Source organism: Acinonyx jubatus, chromosome B3, assembly GCF_027475565.1.
Source record: "Acinonyx jubatus isolate Ajub_Pintada_27869175 chromosome B3, VMU_Ajub_asm_v1.0, whole genome shotgun sequence".
In the NCBI taxonomy this organism is placed as follows: Eukaryota; Metazoa; Chordata; class Mammalia; order Carnivora; family Felidae; genus Acinonyx; species Acinonyx jubatus.
Window position 1 is genome coordinate 142,107,201 of NC_069386.1, and position 14,758 is coordinate 142,121,958.

The 14,758-nt window shown below is 56.1% G+C and overlaps 1 protein-coding gene across 1 annotated transcript in view; it reads right to left on the bottom strand.

Annotated features, from left to right (window-relative positions):
• Positions 1-679: 679 nt before the first annotated feature.
• CDC42BPB (CDC42 binding protein kinase beta) overlaps positions 680-14,758 on the bottom strand; it is a 102,053-nt gene continuing 87,974 nt past the window's right edge. Inside the window, 9 exon segments of the mRNA XM_027066685.2 lie at positions 680-2,016; positions 2,018-2,044; positions 8,375-8,445; positions 8,529-8,634; positions 9,176-9,293; positions 9,392-9,509; positions 9,614-9,698; positions 9,790-9,887; positions 13,087-13,683. Of these exon segments, the coding sequence (XP_026922486.1) occupies positions 1,792-2,016; positions 2,018-2,044; positions 8,375-8,445; positions 8,529-8,634; positions 9,176-9,293; positions 9,392-9,509; positions 9,614-9,698; positions 9,790-9,887; positions 13,087-13,683 (1,445 nt within the window). The 3' untranslated portion in view covers positions 680-1,791.

The following is a 14,758-nucleotide window of genomic DNA, read 5'->3' on the forward strand; positions in this document are numbered from 1 at the left end:
TTACCAAAAACTTACTGGGGTTCAGGGCAAACAGAACTTGATGCACCACAGGCTACTGCCCACCCTTGAGGAAATGAAGCCATCAGGGCAGAGCCCCCAGTGTGGTTGCCCACCCCCTGTCCCAAGTTCTGCTGGCTCCCGGTGACTCTGGCCTGCCCCATCCTGTCCTCTAGGGTTGCTGAGGAACCCACGTGCTTGTGGGTGGACAGGTCCCCCCTACTGCTCCAGGCAGCCCCCCAGATGGGAGCCTCTCGTGCAGTTTCTCTCCTGGGGCCCCTGCTCTGCCTTGCAGGGGTCTCATGGGAGCCTGCTGGCCCTGATCATGACCCTCGAGGGCTCCTCCTCCTTTCAGGTTGAAATTCAAATGGAAGTGCTATGACTGGCTACCTGGAGGCCCCTCTCTCCACCCAGGGGCTCCAGCCCGGTCCTACCTACCCTGTCAGGGTGTCGCCCCACAAGGACTCCCGCCAGGGCCCTATGCTGGAAGCCAGTTCCTGCCATGTGGACACAGGAGCCTTCTGCAGGACCCCTCACCCCCACCCCAAGTGAATGACCAAGAACAGCTTCTGCAGGTAAGGGGGCTCCTTCAACTTTTGGGGAGGGACTTCCCACACAGGGGACCCAAATGCGCACAGGGTGACAAGTCCTCACGCTCAGGCAGACCACTGAGAACTTTAAATTGCTGTCATCTGCTTTATTGACAGGTAAATTGTTCAAAAATGTTCTCACGATTCAATAATTACAAAGACTCAGACTTACATTAAAAAAGTAAAAACCAGAACCCCCAGCAGGTGCCAGCCCCAGCAGAAGGCCCAGGGAGGTGGGCGGGCGGGCAGGTGCTGGGCGTGTGACACGCACAGGCAGGCCGTGGTGCCCACGTCACTCAGTGCCGACTCAAGGTAAGTGCACGTCTTAAACAGCGTCGCCAAGAACGTCGACCAGCGGGAGAGTGGGGAGAAGCCCGTCCTGGGCCAAAGACCAGCTGTGTCTGCTGGCCAGTTAACCATCAGCCTTTAATGGGACAGGCCACAAACCCGATCACTCAACACGTGAGCAAGGAAGGGTGAGAGTAAATACGCGGGCCGAGCCAATGTGCAGGAGTGTGTCGGGCGAGTCTACATGATGCATACGGGCACTAATCACAGGGCTCCATGCAGGGGCAGGGCATCGGGGGCGCTGGCCTCCTCTCGCCCAGCAGGCCTCGGCCTGGATGCTGCTCGACGCTCCCCGGTTTTGCGGTGAGGCAGAAGCTGTGGAAGTGAGCTGACTTCACAGTAGTAGATACAGGTGACGCTTGACGGTTGTGACCGGGAATGGACTAACACACACAAGGGACCCAGGGCAGGTGTCACTCACCAGGGGCCTGTGTCCATGGCTACGAGGTCGGCAGAAGGTCGTCTGCAGCTGACTGTGATGGCTAAATGAATAAAAAGGCCACCAACTAACCTCCACTTTCCTGTCTTCACAATTCTAGTGACACTGGGAATGACACACAACTTCCTACTATTCTCCTAAGGTCCTAGGAAACAGTTTCAGGAAATAGGGAACAGGCTCGTCACTGAGGCTGCGTTCCGAGCTGCTTCCTCAGCAGGGCTGCGCTGGGCCCACTGGGTGTCTGCGGGGCCCCGTGCGCCTTCTCAGCTTGTTCTGGGCTGGGTGCTGGTCCTTCATGTGCAAACGGAACAGTGTTTCCTCACAGCTGTGCAGATGAGTGGATCCGGTCTACCGCCACAGCCCATGCGGCATGTAACTGATCATTACTATAATAAAGATTTTTCTTTATCTCCATATCTACAAATTGAGTCTATGTTTCCTCGGACAACACTGGAGAGTCAGCTCAGTCTTGGCACTGACAGTGGAGACCACCCCCAGCTCCCGGGCCCCACGGTGGTGAGGCGGCAGGCTGGAGGTTTCAGGCGTCGGAGGCCGGCTGCTCCAGGCCTTCCAGGGGGAGCTGGCTCCTGTGCGGGGAGTTGGGGCTTGGGGGGCCACTGGGGTTGGAGCTGTTCGATGGAGTCGAGTGTTTGGTCGAATCCGAGTCGGGCTGTTAACACAAAGGAGGGGGTCGGCATAAGAACCAATCACCCTGGGCCTGTGGAGGCTGTGTGCCACCCAGCCAGATGTGGCCATTTGTGGTGCCAAGATGTGGCAGCTGCTGTCCCCTTGTTAGGACAACACACCCTCTTTACCAGCGTGTCACACGGTCCTTAAGGTTGCTGGTAAGAGATCACAACCCCACAAGTAATTCAGTAATTACAGAGGAATGAGCAACTCCACAGTGAAGAAACCAGACGGTCTGAAGTCAGACAAGGCATACTTTCATGATAAACTTTCTCAACACGATAAAGAATGTCCATGAAAAACCCACAGCTCACTTCATACTAAATGGTGCAAGTCAAAAACTTCCCCCCCAAGGTGAGGAACAAGCAAGGATGCCTGCATTCACCACTGCCGTTCAACATTGTACTAGAAGTTCTCGCCAGAGCAATTAGGCAGGAAAAAGAAGAAGGCATCCAAGCTGGAAAGGAAGAAGTTAAACATCTCTGTTCACAGATGAATCTACATACAGAAAATCCCAAAGAACTCACAACTCTCCCACCCAACCCAAACCAATTCAGCAAAGCTGCAGGGTACAAGATCAACACACAAAAAATCAGTTGTGTTTCTACACACCCGCAATGAACAATGTGAAAAGGAAATTAAGAAAACCATTATATTCAAAATAGCATCCAAAGCAGTAACACCTAACTACGAATAAACTTAAAGAGGTGAAAGATTTCTACACTGAAACTGTTGGCTACAAAATATTCCCCAAAATTAAAAGATGACCTAAATAAATGGAACAACATTCCACATTCATGGACAGGAAGACTGAACATCATTAAGATGGCAATACTCCCCCATAGTGATCCACAGATTCAGGGCCATCCCTGCTGAAATTCCAATGGCGCGCTCTCCTTTTTTCCAGAAATGGAAAAGCCAGTCCTCAAATTCATACGGAATTGCAAGGGGCCCAGAGTAGTCAATACTAAGGAAAAGATGGGAGGCATCACACTTTCCAAACTTCTTCAAAACATAATACAATACAACAGTAATGCACTGTGGTGTGTGTTAGCACAGAGAACAGTGGAATAGAACTGAGAGTCTAGAAATAAATCTATCCAGCCACGGCAAACTGGTTTTTGACCAGGGTGCCAAGACCATTCAATGAGGGAAAGAAAAGTCTCTACAACAAATAGTGCTGGATATTCACATATGAAAGGATGAAGCTGGACCCCCCTACCTCCAACATACAGAAAATTAATTCAAAATAGATCAATGACCTAAATACAAAAGCTCAAACCATAAAACTCTTAGAAGAAAACACTATTAAATCTTCAAGACTTTGGATTCAGCAATGAATTCTTAGGACCTCAAAAGCACAACCAACAAAACAAAACAAAAAATTGGGTATCACCAAAATTAGAAGTATCAAAGGACATTATCAAGAATGTGAAAACACAACCCACAGAACGGAAGAAAGTATTTCAAAATCATATAAGGGTCTAGTATCCAGATTACATAAAGAATTCTTCAACCCCACAGTGAAAAGCCAACTCAATTTTTAAAAATGGGCAAAAGACTTGAACAGACCTTCCTCCAAAGGTATAGAAGTAGCCAACAAGTACACAAAAAAGATGCTTACATCAGTACTCATTAGGGAAATGCAAATTAAAACCACAATGAGGTAAAGTAACTTCACACCCACTAGGATGGCTTTTAAAAAACAAAACAAAACCAGGAAAGTAGCGACAAGGATGTGGAGAAATCTTAACTTTCATACGCTGCTGGTGGGAGTGTGAAATGGCATACAGTTTCTGTGGAAAACAATTTGATGGTTCCTCAAAAAGCTAAACATTTTCCACTGCTACGTAGGCACTTGCACGAATCCGTGTACACACACGTTCATACTGCAGTATTTTTTTAAAATTTTTAATGTTTATTTTTGAAAGAGAGCATGAGTGGGGGAGGGGCAGAGAAAGGGAGATAGAATCCGAAGCAGGCTCCAGGCTCCGAGCTGTCAGCACAGAGCCCTACACAGGGCTTGAACTCACGGACCCTGAGATCATGACCTGAGCAGAAGTCAGACGCTCAACCGACTGAGCCACCCAGGCGCCCCTATTCTTTACAGCCAAAAGGTGAACGCAGCCCAGATGTCCATCAGTGGACCAAGGAGTACACGAAACACGGTACAGCTGTACAATGGAGTATTTGGCAACAAAAAGGAACAACCCGCTGACACCTGCTACAACGAATCTCAAAGACCTCTTGCTCCGTGAAATAAGCCAGACATGAAAGGCCATGTAGTACACGATTCTGTTCATACGAAATGTCCACAACAGGTGACTCCACAGAGACAGAACAAAGATTCGTGGCTGCCACAGGCTGGGGGAAGGGTGGGACGGGGAGAGGCTGCTTAGTCGGGGGTCGGGGGGAAGGGGTTGGGGCGATGGAAATGTTTTGACCCTTGATTTAGCTCGTGGTTGCACGACTCTGGACATGCCTTACACAACCACCGAGTCGTTCACTTTCAAATGGCTGCTTCGTGTCACGTGAACGTCACTTGCAATAATGTCAAAGAGGAACAAACGAGGTCAGTGCAGGACAAACAGGGGCTCCGTGCCTCAGGATGGGACACGTCGAGGACACCATGTCCTCCGTGTGGTATTCCAGCCTGGGACATACAACTGGAATCTCAGGAAATGAGGGACGCACCCGAACTGAGGAGCGCTCCAGAAAGTAAGGGGCGTGTTCTCCGCAAAATGTTGCGGCAAAGACGGAAGCTGTGCTCCGGGGCGGGGGGGTAGCTGAAGATTTGAGGCAGCTGAATGTCTCGTGTGACCGGAGACAGGGTCCGTACCAGGAAACCGTGCTTGCAGACACTGTGGCCCAGGCAGACCACGGCCGGCACTGTGGTTACACAAGAGAAGGACTCCCGGTCCTCGGCGGGGGGGGGGGGGGGGGGGGGGGCGTGGTCTGTCCCACCTCTGGATACAGTTCAGGAAGTGGCGGGCACGCGTGCTTACACGCACTTATTTGCTGGTCCCCGGGAGATCTGGGTGGCAGGGAGAGAGTTATGGGGACTTCCCACTGTTACCCAACTCAAAACATCAGAGAAGCCTTGAATGAGGGACATTCTGCAACAGGACCGTAGTGATAACAAATCAATGCCATGAAAGACAAAAAAAAAAAAAAAAAAAAGGCCAGACGCAGATTACAGACGGGACTACATATGCAACGTGTAATCCTTCACTGGGGCCTGGGTCTCAGCAAGCTGTAGGGGCCGTCACTGCGCCGGGAGGGTGCAGAGGGGCGATTTGAGCCCCGCGACCGGGGAGGGAGGAGGTGCTGCGAGCCCGGGAGCCACGTGCAGAACTGGACCAGGGCTGTCGTGATGTTCCAACTTAACTTTCTGCTGGTTCGGCCCCAAAACGTCAAACAGGGAAAAGCAGACTATGTAAAGGTCTACTATTCTTGCAACGTTTCTGGAGGTTTGAAATTTTTCAACATAGACAGTTTAGGGGAAAAAAGGAAAATAAGAGAAAAAAAACAAGACCTACCTCCAGAGCCATTAATCGTGGGCAATTTCAAGGAAGTTCTATGAAACCTTCCGGGAAAGAAATTCCATATATTATGGCCACTGAGAGTTACGGGCTTCCTCGGTGTTGAGGCCAGCACAGCTCTGAAACAAAGCTGGCCAAGCACACACACACAACATGAGAGCCACAGGTCAACTTTACCGATAGGCATAGTCAACCAAACGATCAGACTGAATCTGTTAGCGTACAAAGTAAGAACACCACATCATGACCAAGGAGGATTTAGCCTCAGAACACAAGGACGTCCGTTCTGACGTTAACAGGCTAGGGAGAGAACCACGAAGGTGGTCACTTTGGAAAACTTTGATAGAAGCGTCTTGATTAATATCCATCATCCCTTCCTTATTGACAAAACAAACTCTTCCGAAGCTAGGAGGAGAAAACCACTTCTTTAGCCAAGTGAAAGATGCCCCCCACAAAGGACGGGTGGGGGCGGGGGAGGGTGAAGTCTTAGTGAGACGCGGGCAGGGGCACAGAGCCAGTGGTGTAGGAATCCAAACCTAGGCGCTCAGGAGCCCCGGCCAGGGCACGGAGAGAGGCAGCGCCCACCTCTTCGTTCCCACCATCTGCCCTGCCCAGGGCCAGAGAGCCAAAATTCCAAGGCCATCGACCAAACACAAATGCCAATGAGAATAGAGCAAGGTGACTGGACACTGAACATTCCAAAGACGCCAGGAGTAACCACCAACTCCGTAATGGAAGATTACAGTCCATTCACGATGGCAACCAAACCTTCAAATTCTTTAAAAAAAAAAATTTTTTTTAATGTTTATTTATTTTTGAGACAGAGAGAGACAGAGCATGAACGGGGCAGGGGCAGAGAGAGAGGGAGACACAGAATCGGAAGCAGGCTCCAGGCTCTGAGCCATCAGCCCAGAGCCCGACGCGGGGCTCGAACTCACGGACCGTGAGATCGTGACCTGAGCTGAAGTCGGATGCTTAACCGACTGAGCCACCCAGGCGCCCCCATACCTTCAAATTCTTAAGAGTAAACTTACCACAAACATGCATGGCCCGTAAGAGGGGAACCATTAACTGGAGAGATGCTCAACGTTCCCACACAGGAAAGGTCAAGATGGAGGGCATCCCCCAGATTAATCTATGAATTCACAACGTAATCCCAATGAAAAGCTCAACGCAAGTTTTACTTTTTTACTGTGGAGGCAACAGGCTGGTTTTAAAACTTCTTTGGAGTGGGGCACCCGGCTGGCTCAGTCGGAAGAGCGTGCGACTCTTGATCCCGGGGTCGTGGGTTCAAGCCTCGCGTTGGGTGCAGAGATTATGTAAGTAAATAAATTAAAAGAATATATTTGGAGAAAAAAACAGCTAAGAAATTGTTCTAATGGGGGAACAAAGAGATTTGGTCTGCCCAGTCTCCTGTTACAGGTGGTGCTGACAGAGGAAGAGAATCCAGTGGGTGCACTGGGGGACGGCCTGTCCATTAATAGAAACGTGTAAACAAAGGAATTTGACTATAATAAAGACATTTCGAGTTGGAGGGAAATCGGTGGCACGGGGCCAGCATGCCATCCACTTTCGAAAGAAATGAACTCAGGCCCTTGCCTACACATGCACGCAGCCATCGCACACACTCCCTCTCTCAGACGTTGTCGTGACGGCACGACAGCAGAGACCCCCTGCCAGACTCCTGCAGGCACCACGAGAGAACGTTTATCCTAGGTGAGGCAGACTGGACTGCACGAGAATTCATCTGTGTTAAGACAGAACACCCTTAGAATCGAGGCACAATCGAAGGATTAGTGATACCGGCCAGAGAACTTGCAACAGGGAATATGGACGATGAGTGAAGAGCTTCTGGAAATCAGGACGAGGGGTGAAGGTGGGCAGGCGAGCCCCGGAAGAAGAAATGGCCAACGCACGTGTGGAAAGCCGTGACCTCAGTCAGTGAGAATGAGAAACGTGTGAACGGAGACCTGCTGTCTTTGCCTGATTGGTGTGGCAGCCAGTGTGAGCACGCCCAGCCCCGGGGCCATGTTTTCGGACAGCAACAGGGCAGGCTGTCCGGCTCCTGGCCCCCCAAGGACAAGCTACTGAGGGCAGAGAGACCGGCGAGAGCCCCACGGCCCTCACTGCCATCTCCCACGGGAGCACCCTGGTGTGCACGCTCTGATCCCGAGCGGCCATCAGAGGGGCAGGACAGAGAGAAGACCGACGTGGAAGACGCAGAAGGCCACCTGTGCAGCTACCAGTATGCTACGTCCCAGTAAGACGACACAGAGAGGTCTAGAAGGAAGAAGTTGGCTGGACTTCTTACGGGAAGGCGTTCGTCTCTCGGTCACACGGCAGGGAGGCGCCGACTCGTCAGTGCCCAGGAGCCCACTGCCCCGCCACCCCGTGCCCGGGGCAGCCACCAGTGCCTGGCTCCCGAGGCCTTGGTCTGACGGAGGAACGTGCCGCTCAGGCCACTACCCGGAGAGGGGAGCCTCCGTCTTTCTCCCGACGGGCTCAGGGTCCCGGAGCCGGTGCCGTCCTGCCCCCCCTCCTCAGCGCAGCCCCTGAGAAGTCGTCGGTGGGGAGCCCCCGAGGAGGTGACGAGCGCTCAGGCCGGCCTGTCACCAGGCTGCTCCTCCTCCTGCGCTCCCGCCCCGCTTCCCGAGCCCGCTGGATCCCTGTGGCTGGGCCGGGTGGGGCGAAGCCTCCGTCACCACTGATTTGCCTCCATGTGCGGAGATGCAGACACTCGGGGGGCGTCCCTGTAACGAGGCGAGTCTTACCTCTTTGTCAAAGTCCTGGTCGGGGTCGGACATACTCCTAAGGGGCACAGCCACTCCGGGCTCCGACCCACCTACGGAACGAGGACAGCCGTCATCTGGACTGAAAGCCTGGAGCTCCCCCACGCAGGCCCCCGCCCTTGGGCACCTCTGGTACCTGATGAGGGCCATGAGATGTAGGGCTTGTTCCTCGGGGGAGGCTGCCGGGCCAGGCCGGGGGGAGCAGGGCCAGGCCTTTCCTCCTGGGAGGGGGGCACGGCGCTCTGGGTGGAGAGAACAGCAGTGAGCACGCTCAGGGCACCCTCGCCAGGGTGCAGGCAGACTGCCGGGGGGGGGGGGGACCGCGGCCCAGCAGGTACGCCGGCCACAGAGCGTACAGACGCCGCCGGGATCCCGGGGACCCCGTGAGCAAAACGGACCGTGGCGCCGGGCCAATGCCGAGCTAAGAACTGGGAATAGCTATTTTAGGCTGAGCCCAACCCCGTTTTGTGGTTTTAAATGAAAAACTATGCTACCTGCTCCTATCGAGACGTTCTTGAGAAATCATTTTTGACAGCTAGTTTCTCTCGAAACGCTAGCAGCCCGAACCCGTGACAGACACCAAACGCGTGTAAACGCGCCAGCGTTCACACACACGCACGCACACACACGCAGCCCCTGGGGCGGCTGCAGGGCCAGCTGAGGGTGGCAACAGACCCATGTGCCAGGTGCCCCGGGTCTGCCGGGCACCAGGGCCGGGGCCGGTGACACAGGCAGGCGCGGATGTGGCTCCCTCGCCCGGCCCGCCCCGTCCCGCGAGCTCACCAGAGGCAAGTCCATGAGCACCTGCATCCCGTCGCCCGGGCCCATGTGGGCCACGTGGTTGAAGTTGGTCGGGTTGGAGATCATTTTGGACCTCAATTCTGGGTCTCTGAGCATCTCTCTGGGGAAAGAAAGTGTTTCTGGGGCTCAAAGACGTCGAAGTCCTCCTGGCTCCCCTCCTCCCGCCTCGGCGAGGCCGGGCCACGACTCAGCTCTTACCGCCGCTGCTGCAGCCGCTCCTCCTCCGGCACCTTGAACACAAACCGCCTCTTGCTCCTGGTCCGCAGCATCTGCTTCTTGCTGCCGTCGGACGTGTCGGGCACGTTGAGGACCGTTCCTGCGGGAACGCACAACGCCGCCGCCGGTCACGCGTGGCCCTCGTGCTGCTGACACGCGGGGCCCCTCCTTCCCTCCGCGCGACACCTGCCACGGGCGTCTTACCCGAGTTCTCGCTCTTGAAGTAGATCAAGCGGGGGGGCTCGCAGCTGAGCAGATTGAGGGTGCCCTCGGAGTTGAGCGGCCTTATCTGCGTCGGAAAGCAGAGAGGGGCGGTAGCCGGGGGCGCCGCACGGGAGGACGCCGGCCCCGCCCCGCCCCACCCCGCCCCGCGGCCTTACCCTGCGCAGGCCGATGGTCTGCACCCACTCCATGGTGCGCACGTCGAACACGTCCACGCCGTACTCGCTGTACACCGTGACGTGGGAGGGGCTGCAACCTAGCGCAGACGAGCGGGGCGGCGTGAGCGGGCGTGGGCGCCCGCGCCCTCCGCCGCCCCCGCGGCCCCCCACGGGCAGCGGCCGGGCCCCGACCCCCGCGACCTTCGGGGAGCGCCCAGGAGGCCCCGCCGCCCTCAGCGGCGGGCTCACGGCCGGTTGGGCTTAGGAGCGTTCCCGGTCCCGCTCTAGAACCATCCTTGCCTTCGGACTCGCGGGAACTCAACCGGATGTTTCAACGCTCTACCGTCACGTGTGTAACCGCACAGCTTTTTACCACAGCACAGAGGCTGGAGGGGATTTGCTCACAAAGCTGGCTTTCGTACTTAGCTTTCTATAGGGTTGTTGCAAACACAGGGACTTGAGGCCCAAGGCGGCTGCTATTTAGGGAGGGGCGGAGCGCTCTCTTTTCTGAGGCAAGTTCTGTTAAGAGACACCGAGGAGTGCGGTTTCCGAGTAAGCGTTTAAGGTCTCCAAACAGAACTGCTTCGCTCCGGGGCGACAGTCCCGCGCCGCCACGCACCCGGCTGACCCACCGGTCCTTCCGGGGAGGTCTGCACACGCCTGGCCGTGAGGACCCGCCTGCCGTGAACCCTGGAGGGGGGCTCTTTCCCTAAGGGACAGGGACGCCCCGGGGGTCGTCCTGGTGACGGCAAGCCCGCCTAGGGCACCGAACATCACACACCGGTAAGCGTTGGCCCAGCTGGCGTTCGAAGCTGAGGGGACATTCCCCACATTTAGAACTGTCGCGAAGAGAGAGGGAGCCGCGGCCGGGCTGCCAGGGACGGCGGGGCAGGCGGGAGGTACCCTGTCGTCACTCTGCCTCCCCCGAGTCCCCAGTGCCATCCTGCAGAAATGCAGGGCTCGGTCTCTGTTCCCGGTCCCTCTGCCTTCCGGGGTGGAGGTGAACTCCCTCGTGTCACGCGACACTTGCCGAAGCTGAATTTTTAAAAGAGCTCTGCGTGTGGCTGCCAATTCCCAACGGGCTACGTGGTCGGCCCTTCTCTTTCCAATGCAAAAGGGAAACCACGAAACAGGGTTTAGGAAGCAGGCAAGACGCCGGGACTCGCCGCCAGACCGTCTCAGAGGGGACAGGTCAGCAAACTTTGAGGTAACTTTCAGAGGACCACTCTCCACCCGCAGGCGTCTGGGGCAGCTCCTCTCACAGGGGAATATGTGGGGCTTCATTTGCAAGGAGCCAGGAAGAGACCTGTGTGTGTGACCTCTAGTGATAGACTGAAGTGTCCAATCTCAAGAGAAATTTAAATTAAAAAGTCAACACCAGGGGCGCCTGGGTGGCTCAGCTGGTTGAGCGTCCGACTCTTCATTTCGGCTCAGGTCACGATCCCACGGTTCGTGGGTCTGAGCCCTGAGTCGACAGCACAGAGCTTGCTTGGGATTCTCTCTGCCCCTTCCATGCTCGCACTCCCTTTCACTCTCAAGATAAATCAATAAACTTTAAAAAAAGAAAGTCAACAGGAGGGGCATGGGCCTCGGAGACTGATCGGCCTCCATTTGAGCCCGGTTCTGCTCTGCACCCTATGCAAGCTACCTCTCCTCTGTGGCCCTCAGTGTCCTCCTTGGCAAGATGGGACAGACTGTGCCCTCCCTACGTGACAAGAGACAGGTGAGAACACACAAGAATGCTCAGCTCAGGGCCTGGAACACAGAGGCAAGAGAGTTAATAGCTCTCCAGCCTGCACGTTATATACTTATTTTTGGTCAACTCTAAAACTGGTTTGGTGTCTATAATGTGCACGTGGGACAAAAAGGCCACAAAGGTGGAGTAAGACCTGGAAAGGGAAGAACAGGGGCACCAGGTGTCCATGCCAGTCACACAGCCAGGACTCCAAACTCATCACGCTCAGTGACCTTTCTACAATGAACTGTTCAAAAACTTAGGATTCTAGGGGCGCCTGGTTGAGTGTCCGACTTTGGCTCAGGTCATAATCTCACAGTTTGTGAGTTCGAGCCCCACGTTGGGCTCTGTGCTGATAGCTCAGAGCCTGGAGCCTGCTTTGGATTCTGTGTCTCCCTCTCTGCCTCTCCCCTGCTTGCAGTCTGCCTCTCTCTCTCTCTCTCTCTCTCTCACTCTCAAAAATAAATACACACCAACCTTACGATTCTGAAGGAAAAGACTGATTGGCAGGGATCCTACGTGGCTCTGGGGCCATTCCTATGCGGTCTCCCACGAGGAGGACGGGAGGCGGCAAGGAAGGGACCGGAGGAGTGTCATGGCAACAGGCCTTGCCTCCTTCCCTGCTGGCCCTGGGCTGCCAGCACCTGCCTGCCTGTCTGCTGCACGGGCGCCCTTGGCTGGGGGCTAAGCAAGTCAGGAATCAGCCAGCGAGGCGGGAGAGCCAAAGCCTGGCACATCGATTGCCCCAAGGGCCTGACATCCTGCTTCCAGCACCCTCGGGTACACTGCCAGCTTGGCACGGCCATCAACCAGCCACCAAAAAAGGCGGTCCTTTTAGATAAGACCTGTGACCCCACCCCACCCCCACCCGCCCAAAATCCACGTGCACCCTGTGTCTAGTCTAATTACTCCCTGCTCTCTGTGCGACCCGCTGCTTGGACGACCCGGGTGACCAGGATACACGGAACAGGTGGGATCTGAGGCTGAGAGTCCAGCCTGAGCGATCAGACAGCGGCTGGGCGGGGTGTGGCCCTGTGGAACCCACTCCAGGTCCTTGCTCACCAGGCTCAGGCCTCAATGACTCGTGTCCAGGGACTGCGTTCCACAGAAAGCCACTGCAACTGAGCAAACACAGGAATGCAGCTCCTGGCACTTCCGGAAAACGTCCCTCCGGGAGCTTTACCGGACACTGGAGCTCAACTTTTTCTGGCTGCCAGAGACCTGTAACTTGTTTCTATTACCGTGTGAGCTTATAAACCATCCCTGTTGGGGTTCTCTGGCTGCGGGGCTCCCACAAGGCCCCGGCGCTCGGGGACAGAAAGGTGCCGTGGGCTGGAGGCCGGCTCGAGAGGCAAGCCCGCCTGCAGCCCGCCTGCCGGCCGGTCTGAGACGCGGTGTCAGGACCACACCTTCTCCTGAAGAAACCCACGGAGCCCACCGCTCCAGCGCCTGACTGCTCAGCTAAGGGAACCGAGAGACAGACCAAAGCGAAACAGGACACGTGCTCACTGTCGATGTGAAAAGCGGCAACAGAGATATGGCAACAGAAAACATATACATACTACAGGCAACAGGCGCCGCAGGCCACATGAGCTCCTGCATGCGTGACCTCCGGCCTTGCGGGTCCACGTACAGTCCCATGTGGCTGAAGCAAAGCAGGTACTCCTCGCTTTTGAGCTCCACAGCACAAAGGGCATCAAAAGACTGCTGTGAGAGGAACGTGAGCGAGGGGTCACTGGGATTTACCAGGGTTAGAGCCTGCCCGTCCCCCTGGGGGCTCAGCACACAGAACCCAGAAGGGTAGCCCACACAGAGCTTGTCTTTGATCGCGGCCATCCACTGCACGGGGCCGGGGGCCACCAGCTCATTGAACTTCCTGTGGAAAGGCCTAGTTCTCTGGACCTCATAGCAGAGGACCAGCCGCTTCACGGCCGCGAACAGGCAGGTGGAAGAGCTCTTCTTCAAGGTTGCAGTCGCTATGAGCTGGCAGCCTTTTGTTTCCGGAAGCTTGATGTCGACATTGCTCTCCGCCCCATCAAAGGCAGACCACGGACAGAGATGGACGTGGTGGTTGCGGCCGCAGAGGAGGACGGCGATTTTCTCTTTGGGAGCGAGCTCGATCTGGTACACTTTCTTGTAGTCGGCAACACGGACGATCACTGCAGGGATGCAACGCCGGGTCTCAGAGCCGCTCGAGGGCATCCGCTCGAGGGTGCCAGGAACCTCCCCACCGCTCCCTTCCCCGCAGTCGGCGTGGAGGGACGGCCCCATCGTGCTCTAGAACGTGCCTCCACCCCCACCAACCTCACTGCCCTGCAGACGCCAGGGCAGCGCCCTCCTTGAGCGGCCCCCGGGGGCCACCCTTCTAAGACTCCTGCCCTGCCCTGCCCGCCCCAGCACCAGGGCCCCGGCCTGGAAGTGGCGCTGGACGTCCTTCCAGCTCATCCCTGAGGCCAAGAACCCTCGGGTTGCATTTAGGGAACAAAGACTCGTCTCCAACCTCACTGGGCCCTCAAGCTCTGCAAGCAGCTGCCAACCCCACCAGGCCCATAACATCGGGGGTACTGGATGTAGGACCTGCACTAAGGGCTCTCTGAGCAGAGCCCCGGATCTGGACCCTGAGGGACCAACGGGCCCCGGCAGGCCGGCAGCAGGTGACGTGTGTTCGCTCCGGGCTCAGCAGGAAGGGAACGCTGCCCACCCGGGAGCAGCCCCTCATTTCTAGGGGCGGTGCCCAGAGCCTGGCCCAGGGCCCAGGCCAGTGCTGGTCTCCTTGTATTTCTGTCCCCGGACACAGGGCAGTGAGGAGGGGGAGACAGGAGATATTCTGCATTCTCCTGCCGGGCAGAACGAAATGTCAAAAATCTGAAGCAACAGAAGGGAAGTTCCTGTCAGGTCTCAGCACGCGGAGGAATTCAGGAAACGTTCTTCCTTCTAGGAAGCTCCCCCACCCCCAGCTGCCTATGCAGTCCTCTCCTAGACGAGCTCGGTGAGGGCCGTGAGCAGCTCACCCCCGGCCCCTGGGGCTGCTCTCTGCCCCGCACTGCACTCTGCGCTCGGAGGCACCGGTGAACGTTCCACGGCTACTAACATCGGTCTTATTTGTCGCAAACTGCTTTTCTCAGCTGTCCGCCCTTCCCTTCCTTGGCACGCTTCCCACATCACCAAACACGTCCCAGCCCTTGCGGGTTCCTGCCATGCATCCCGCTCCCGTCTGCGCGAACCCAGGACGGA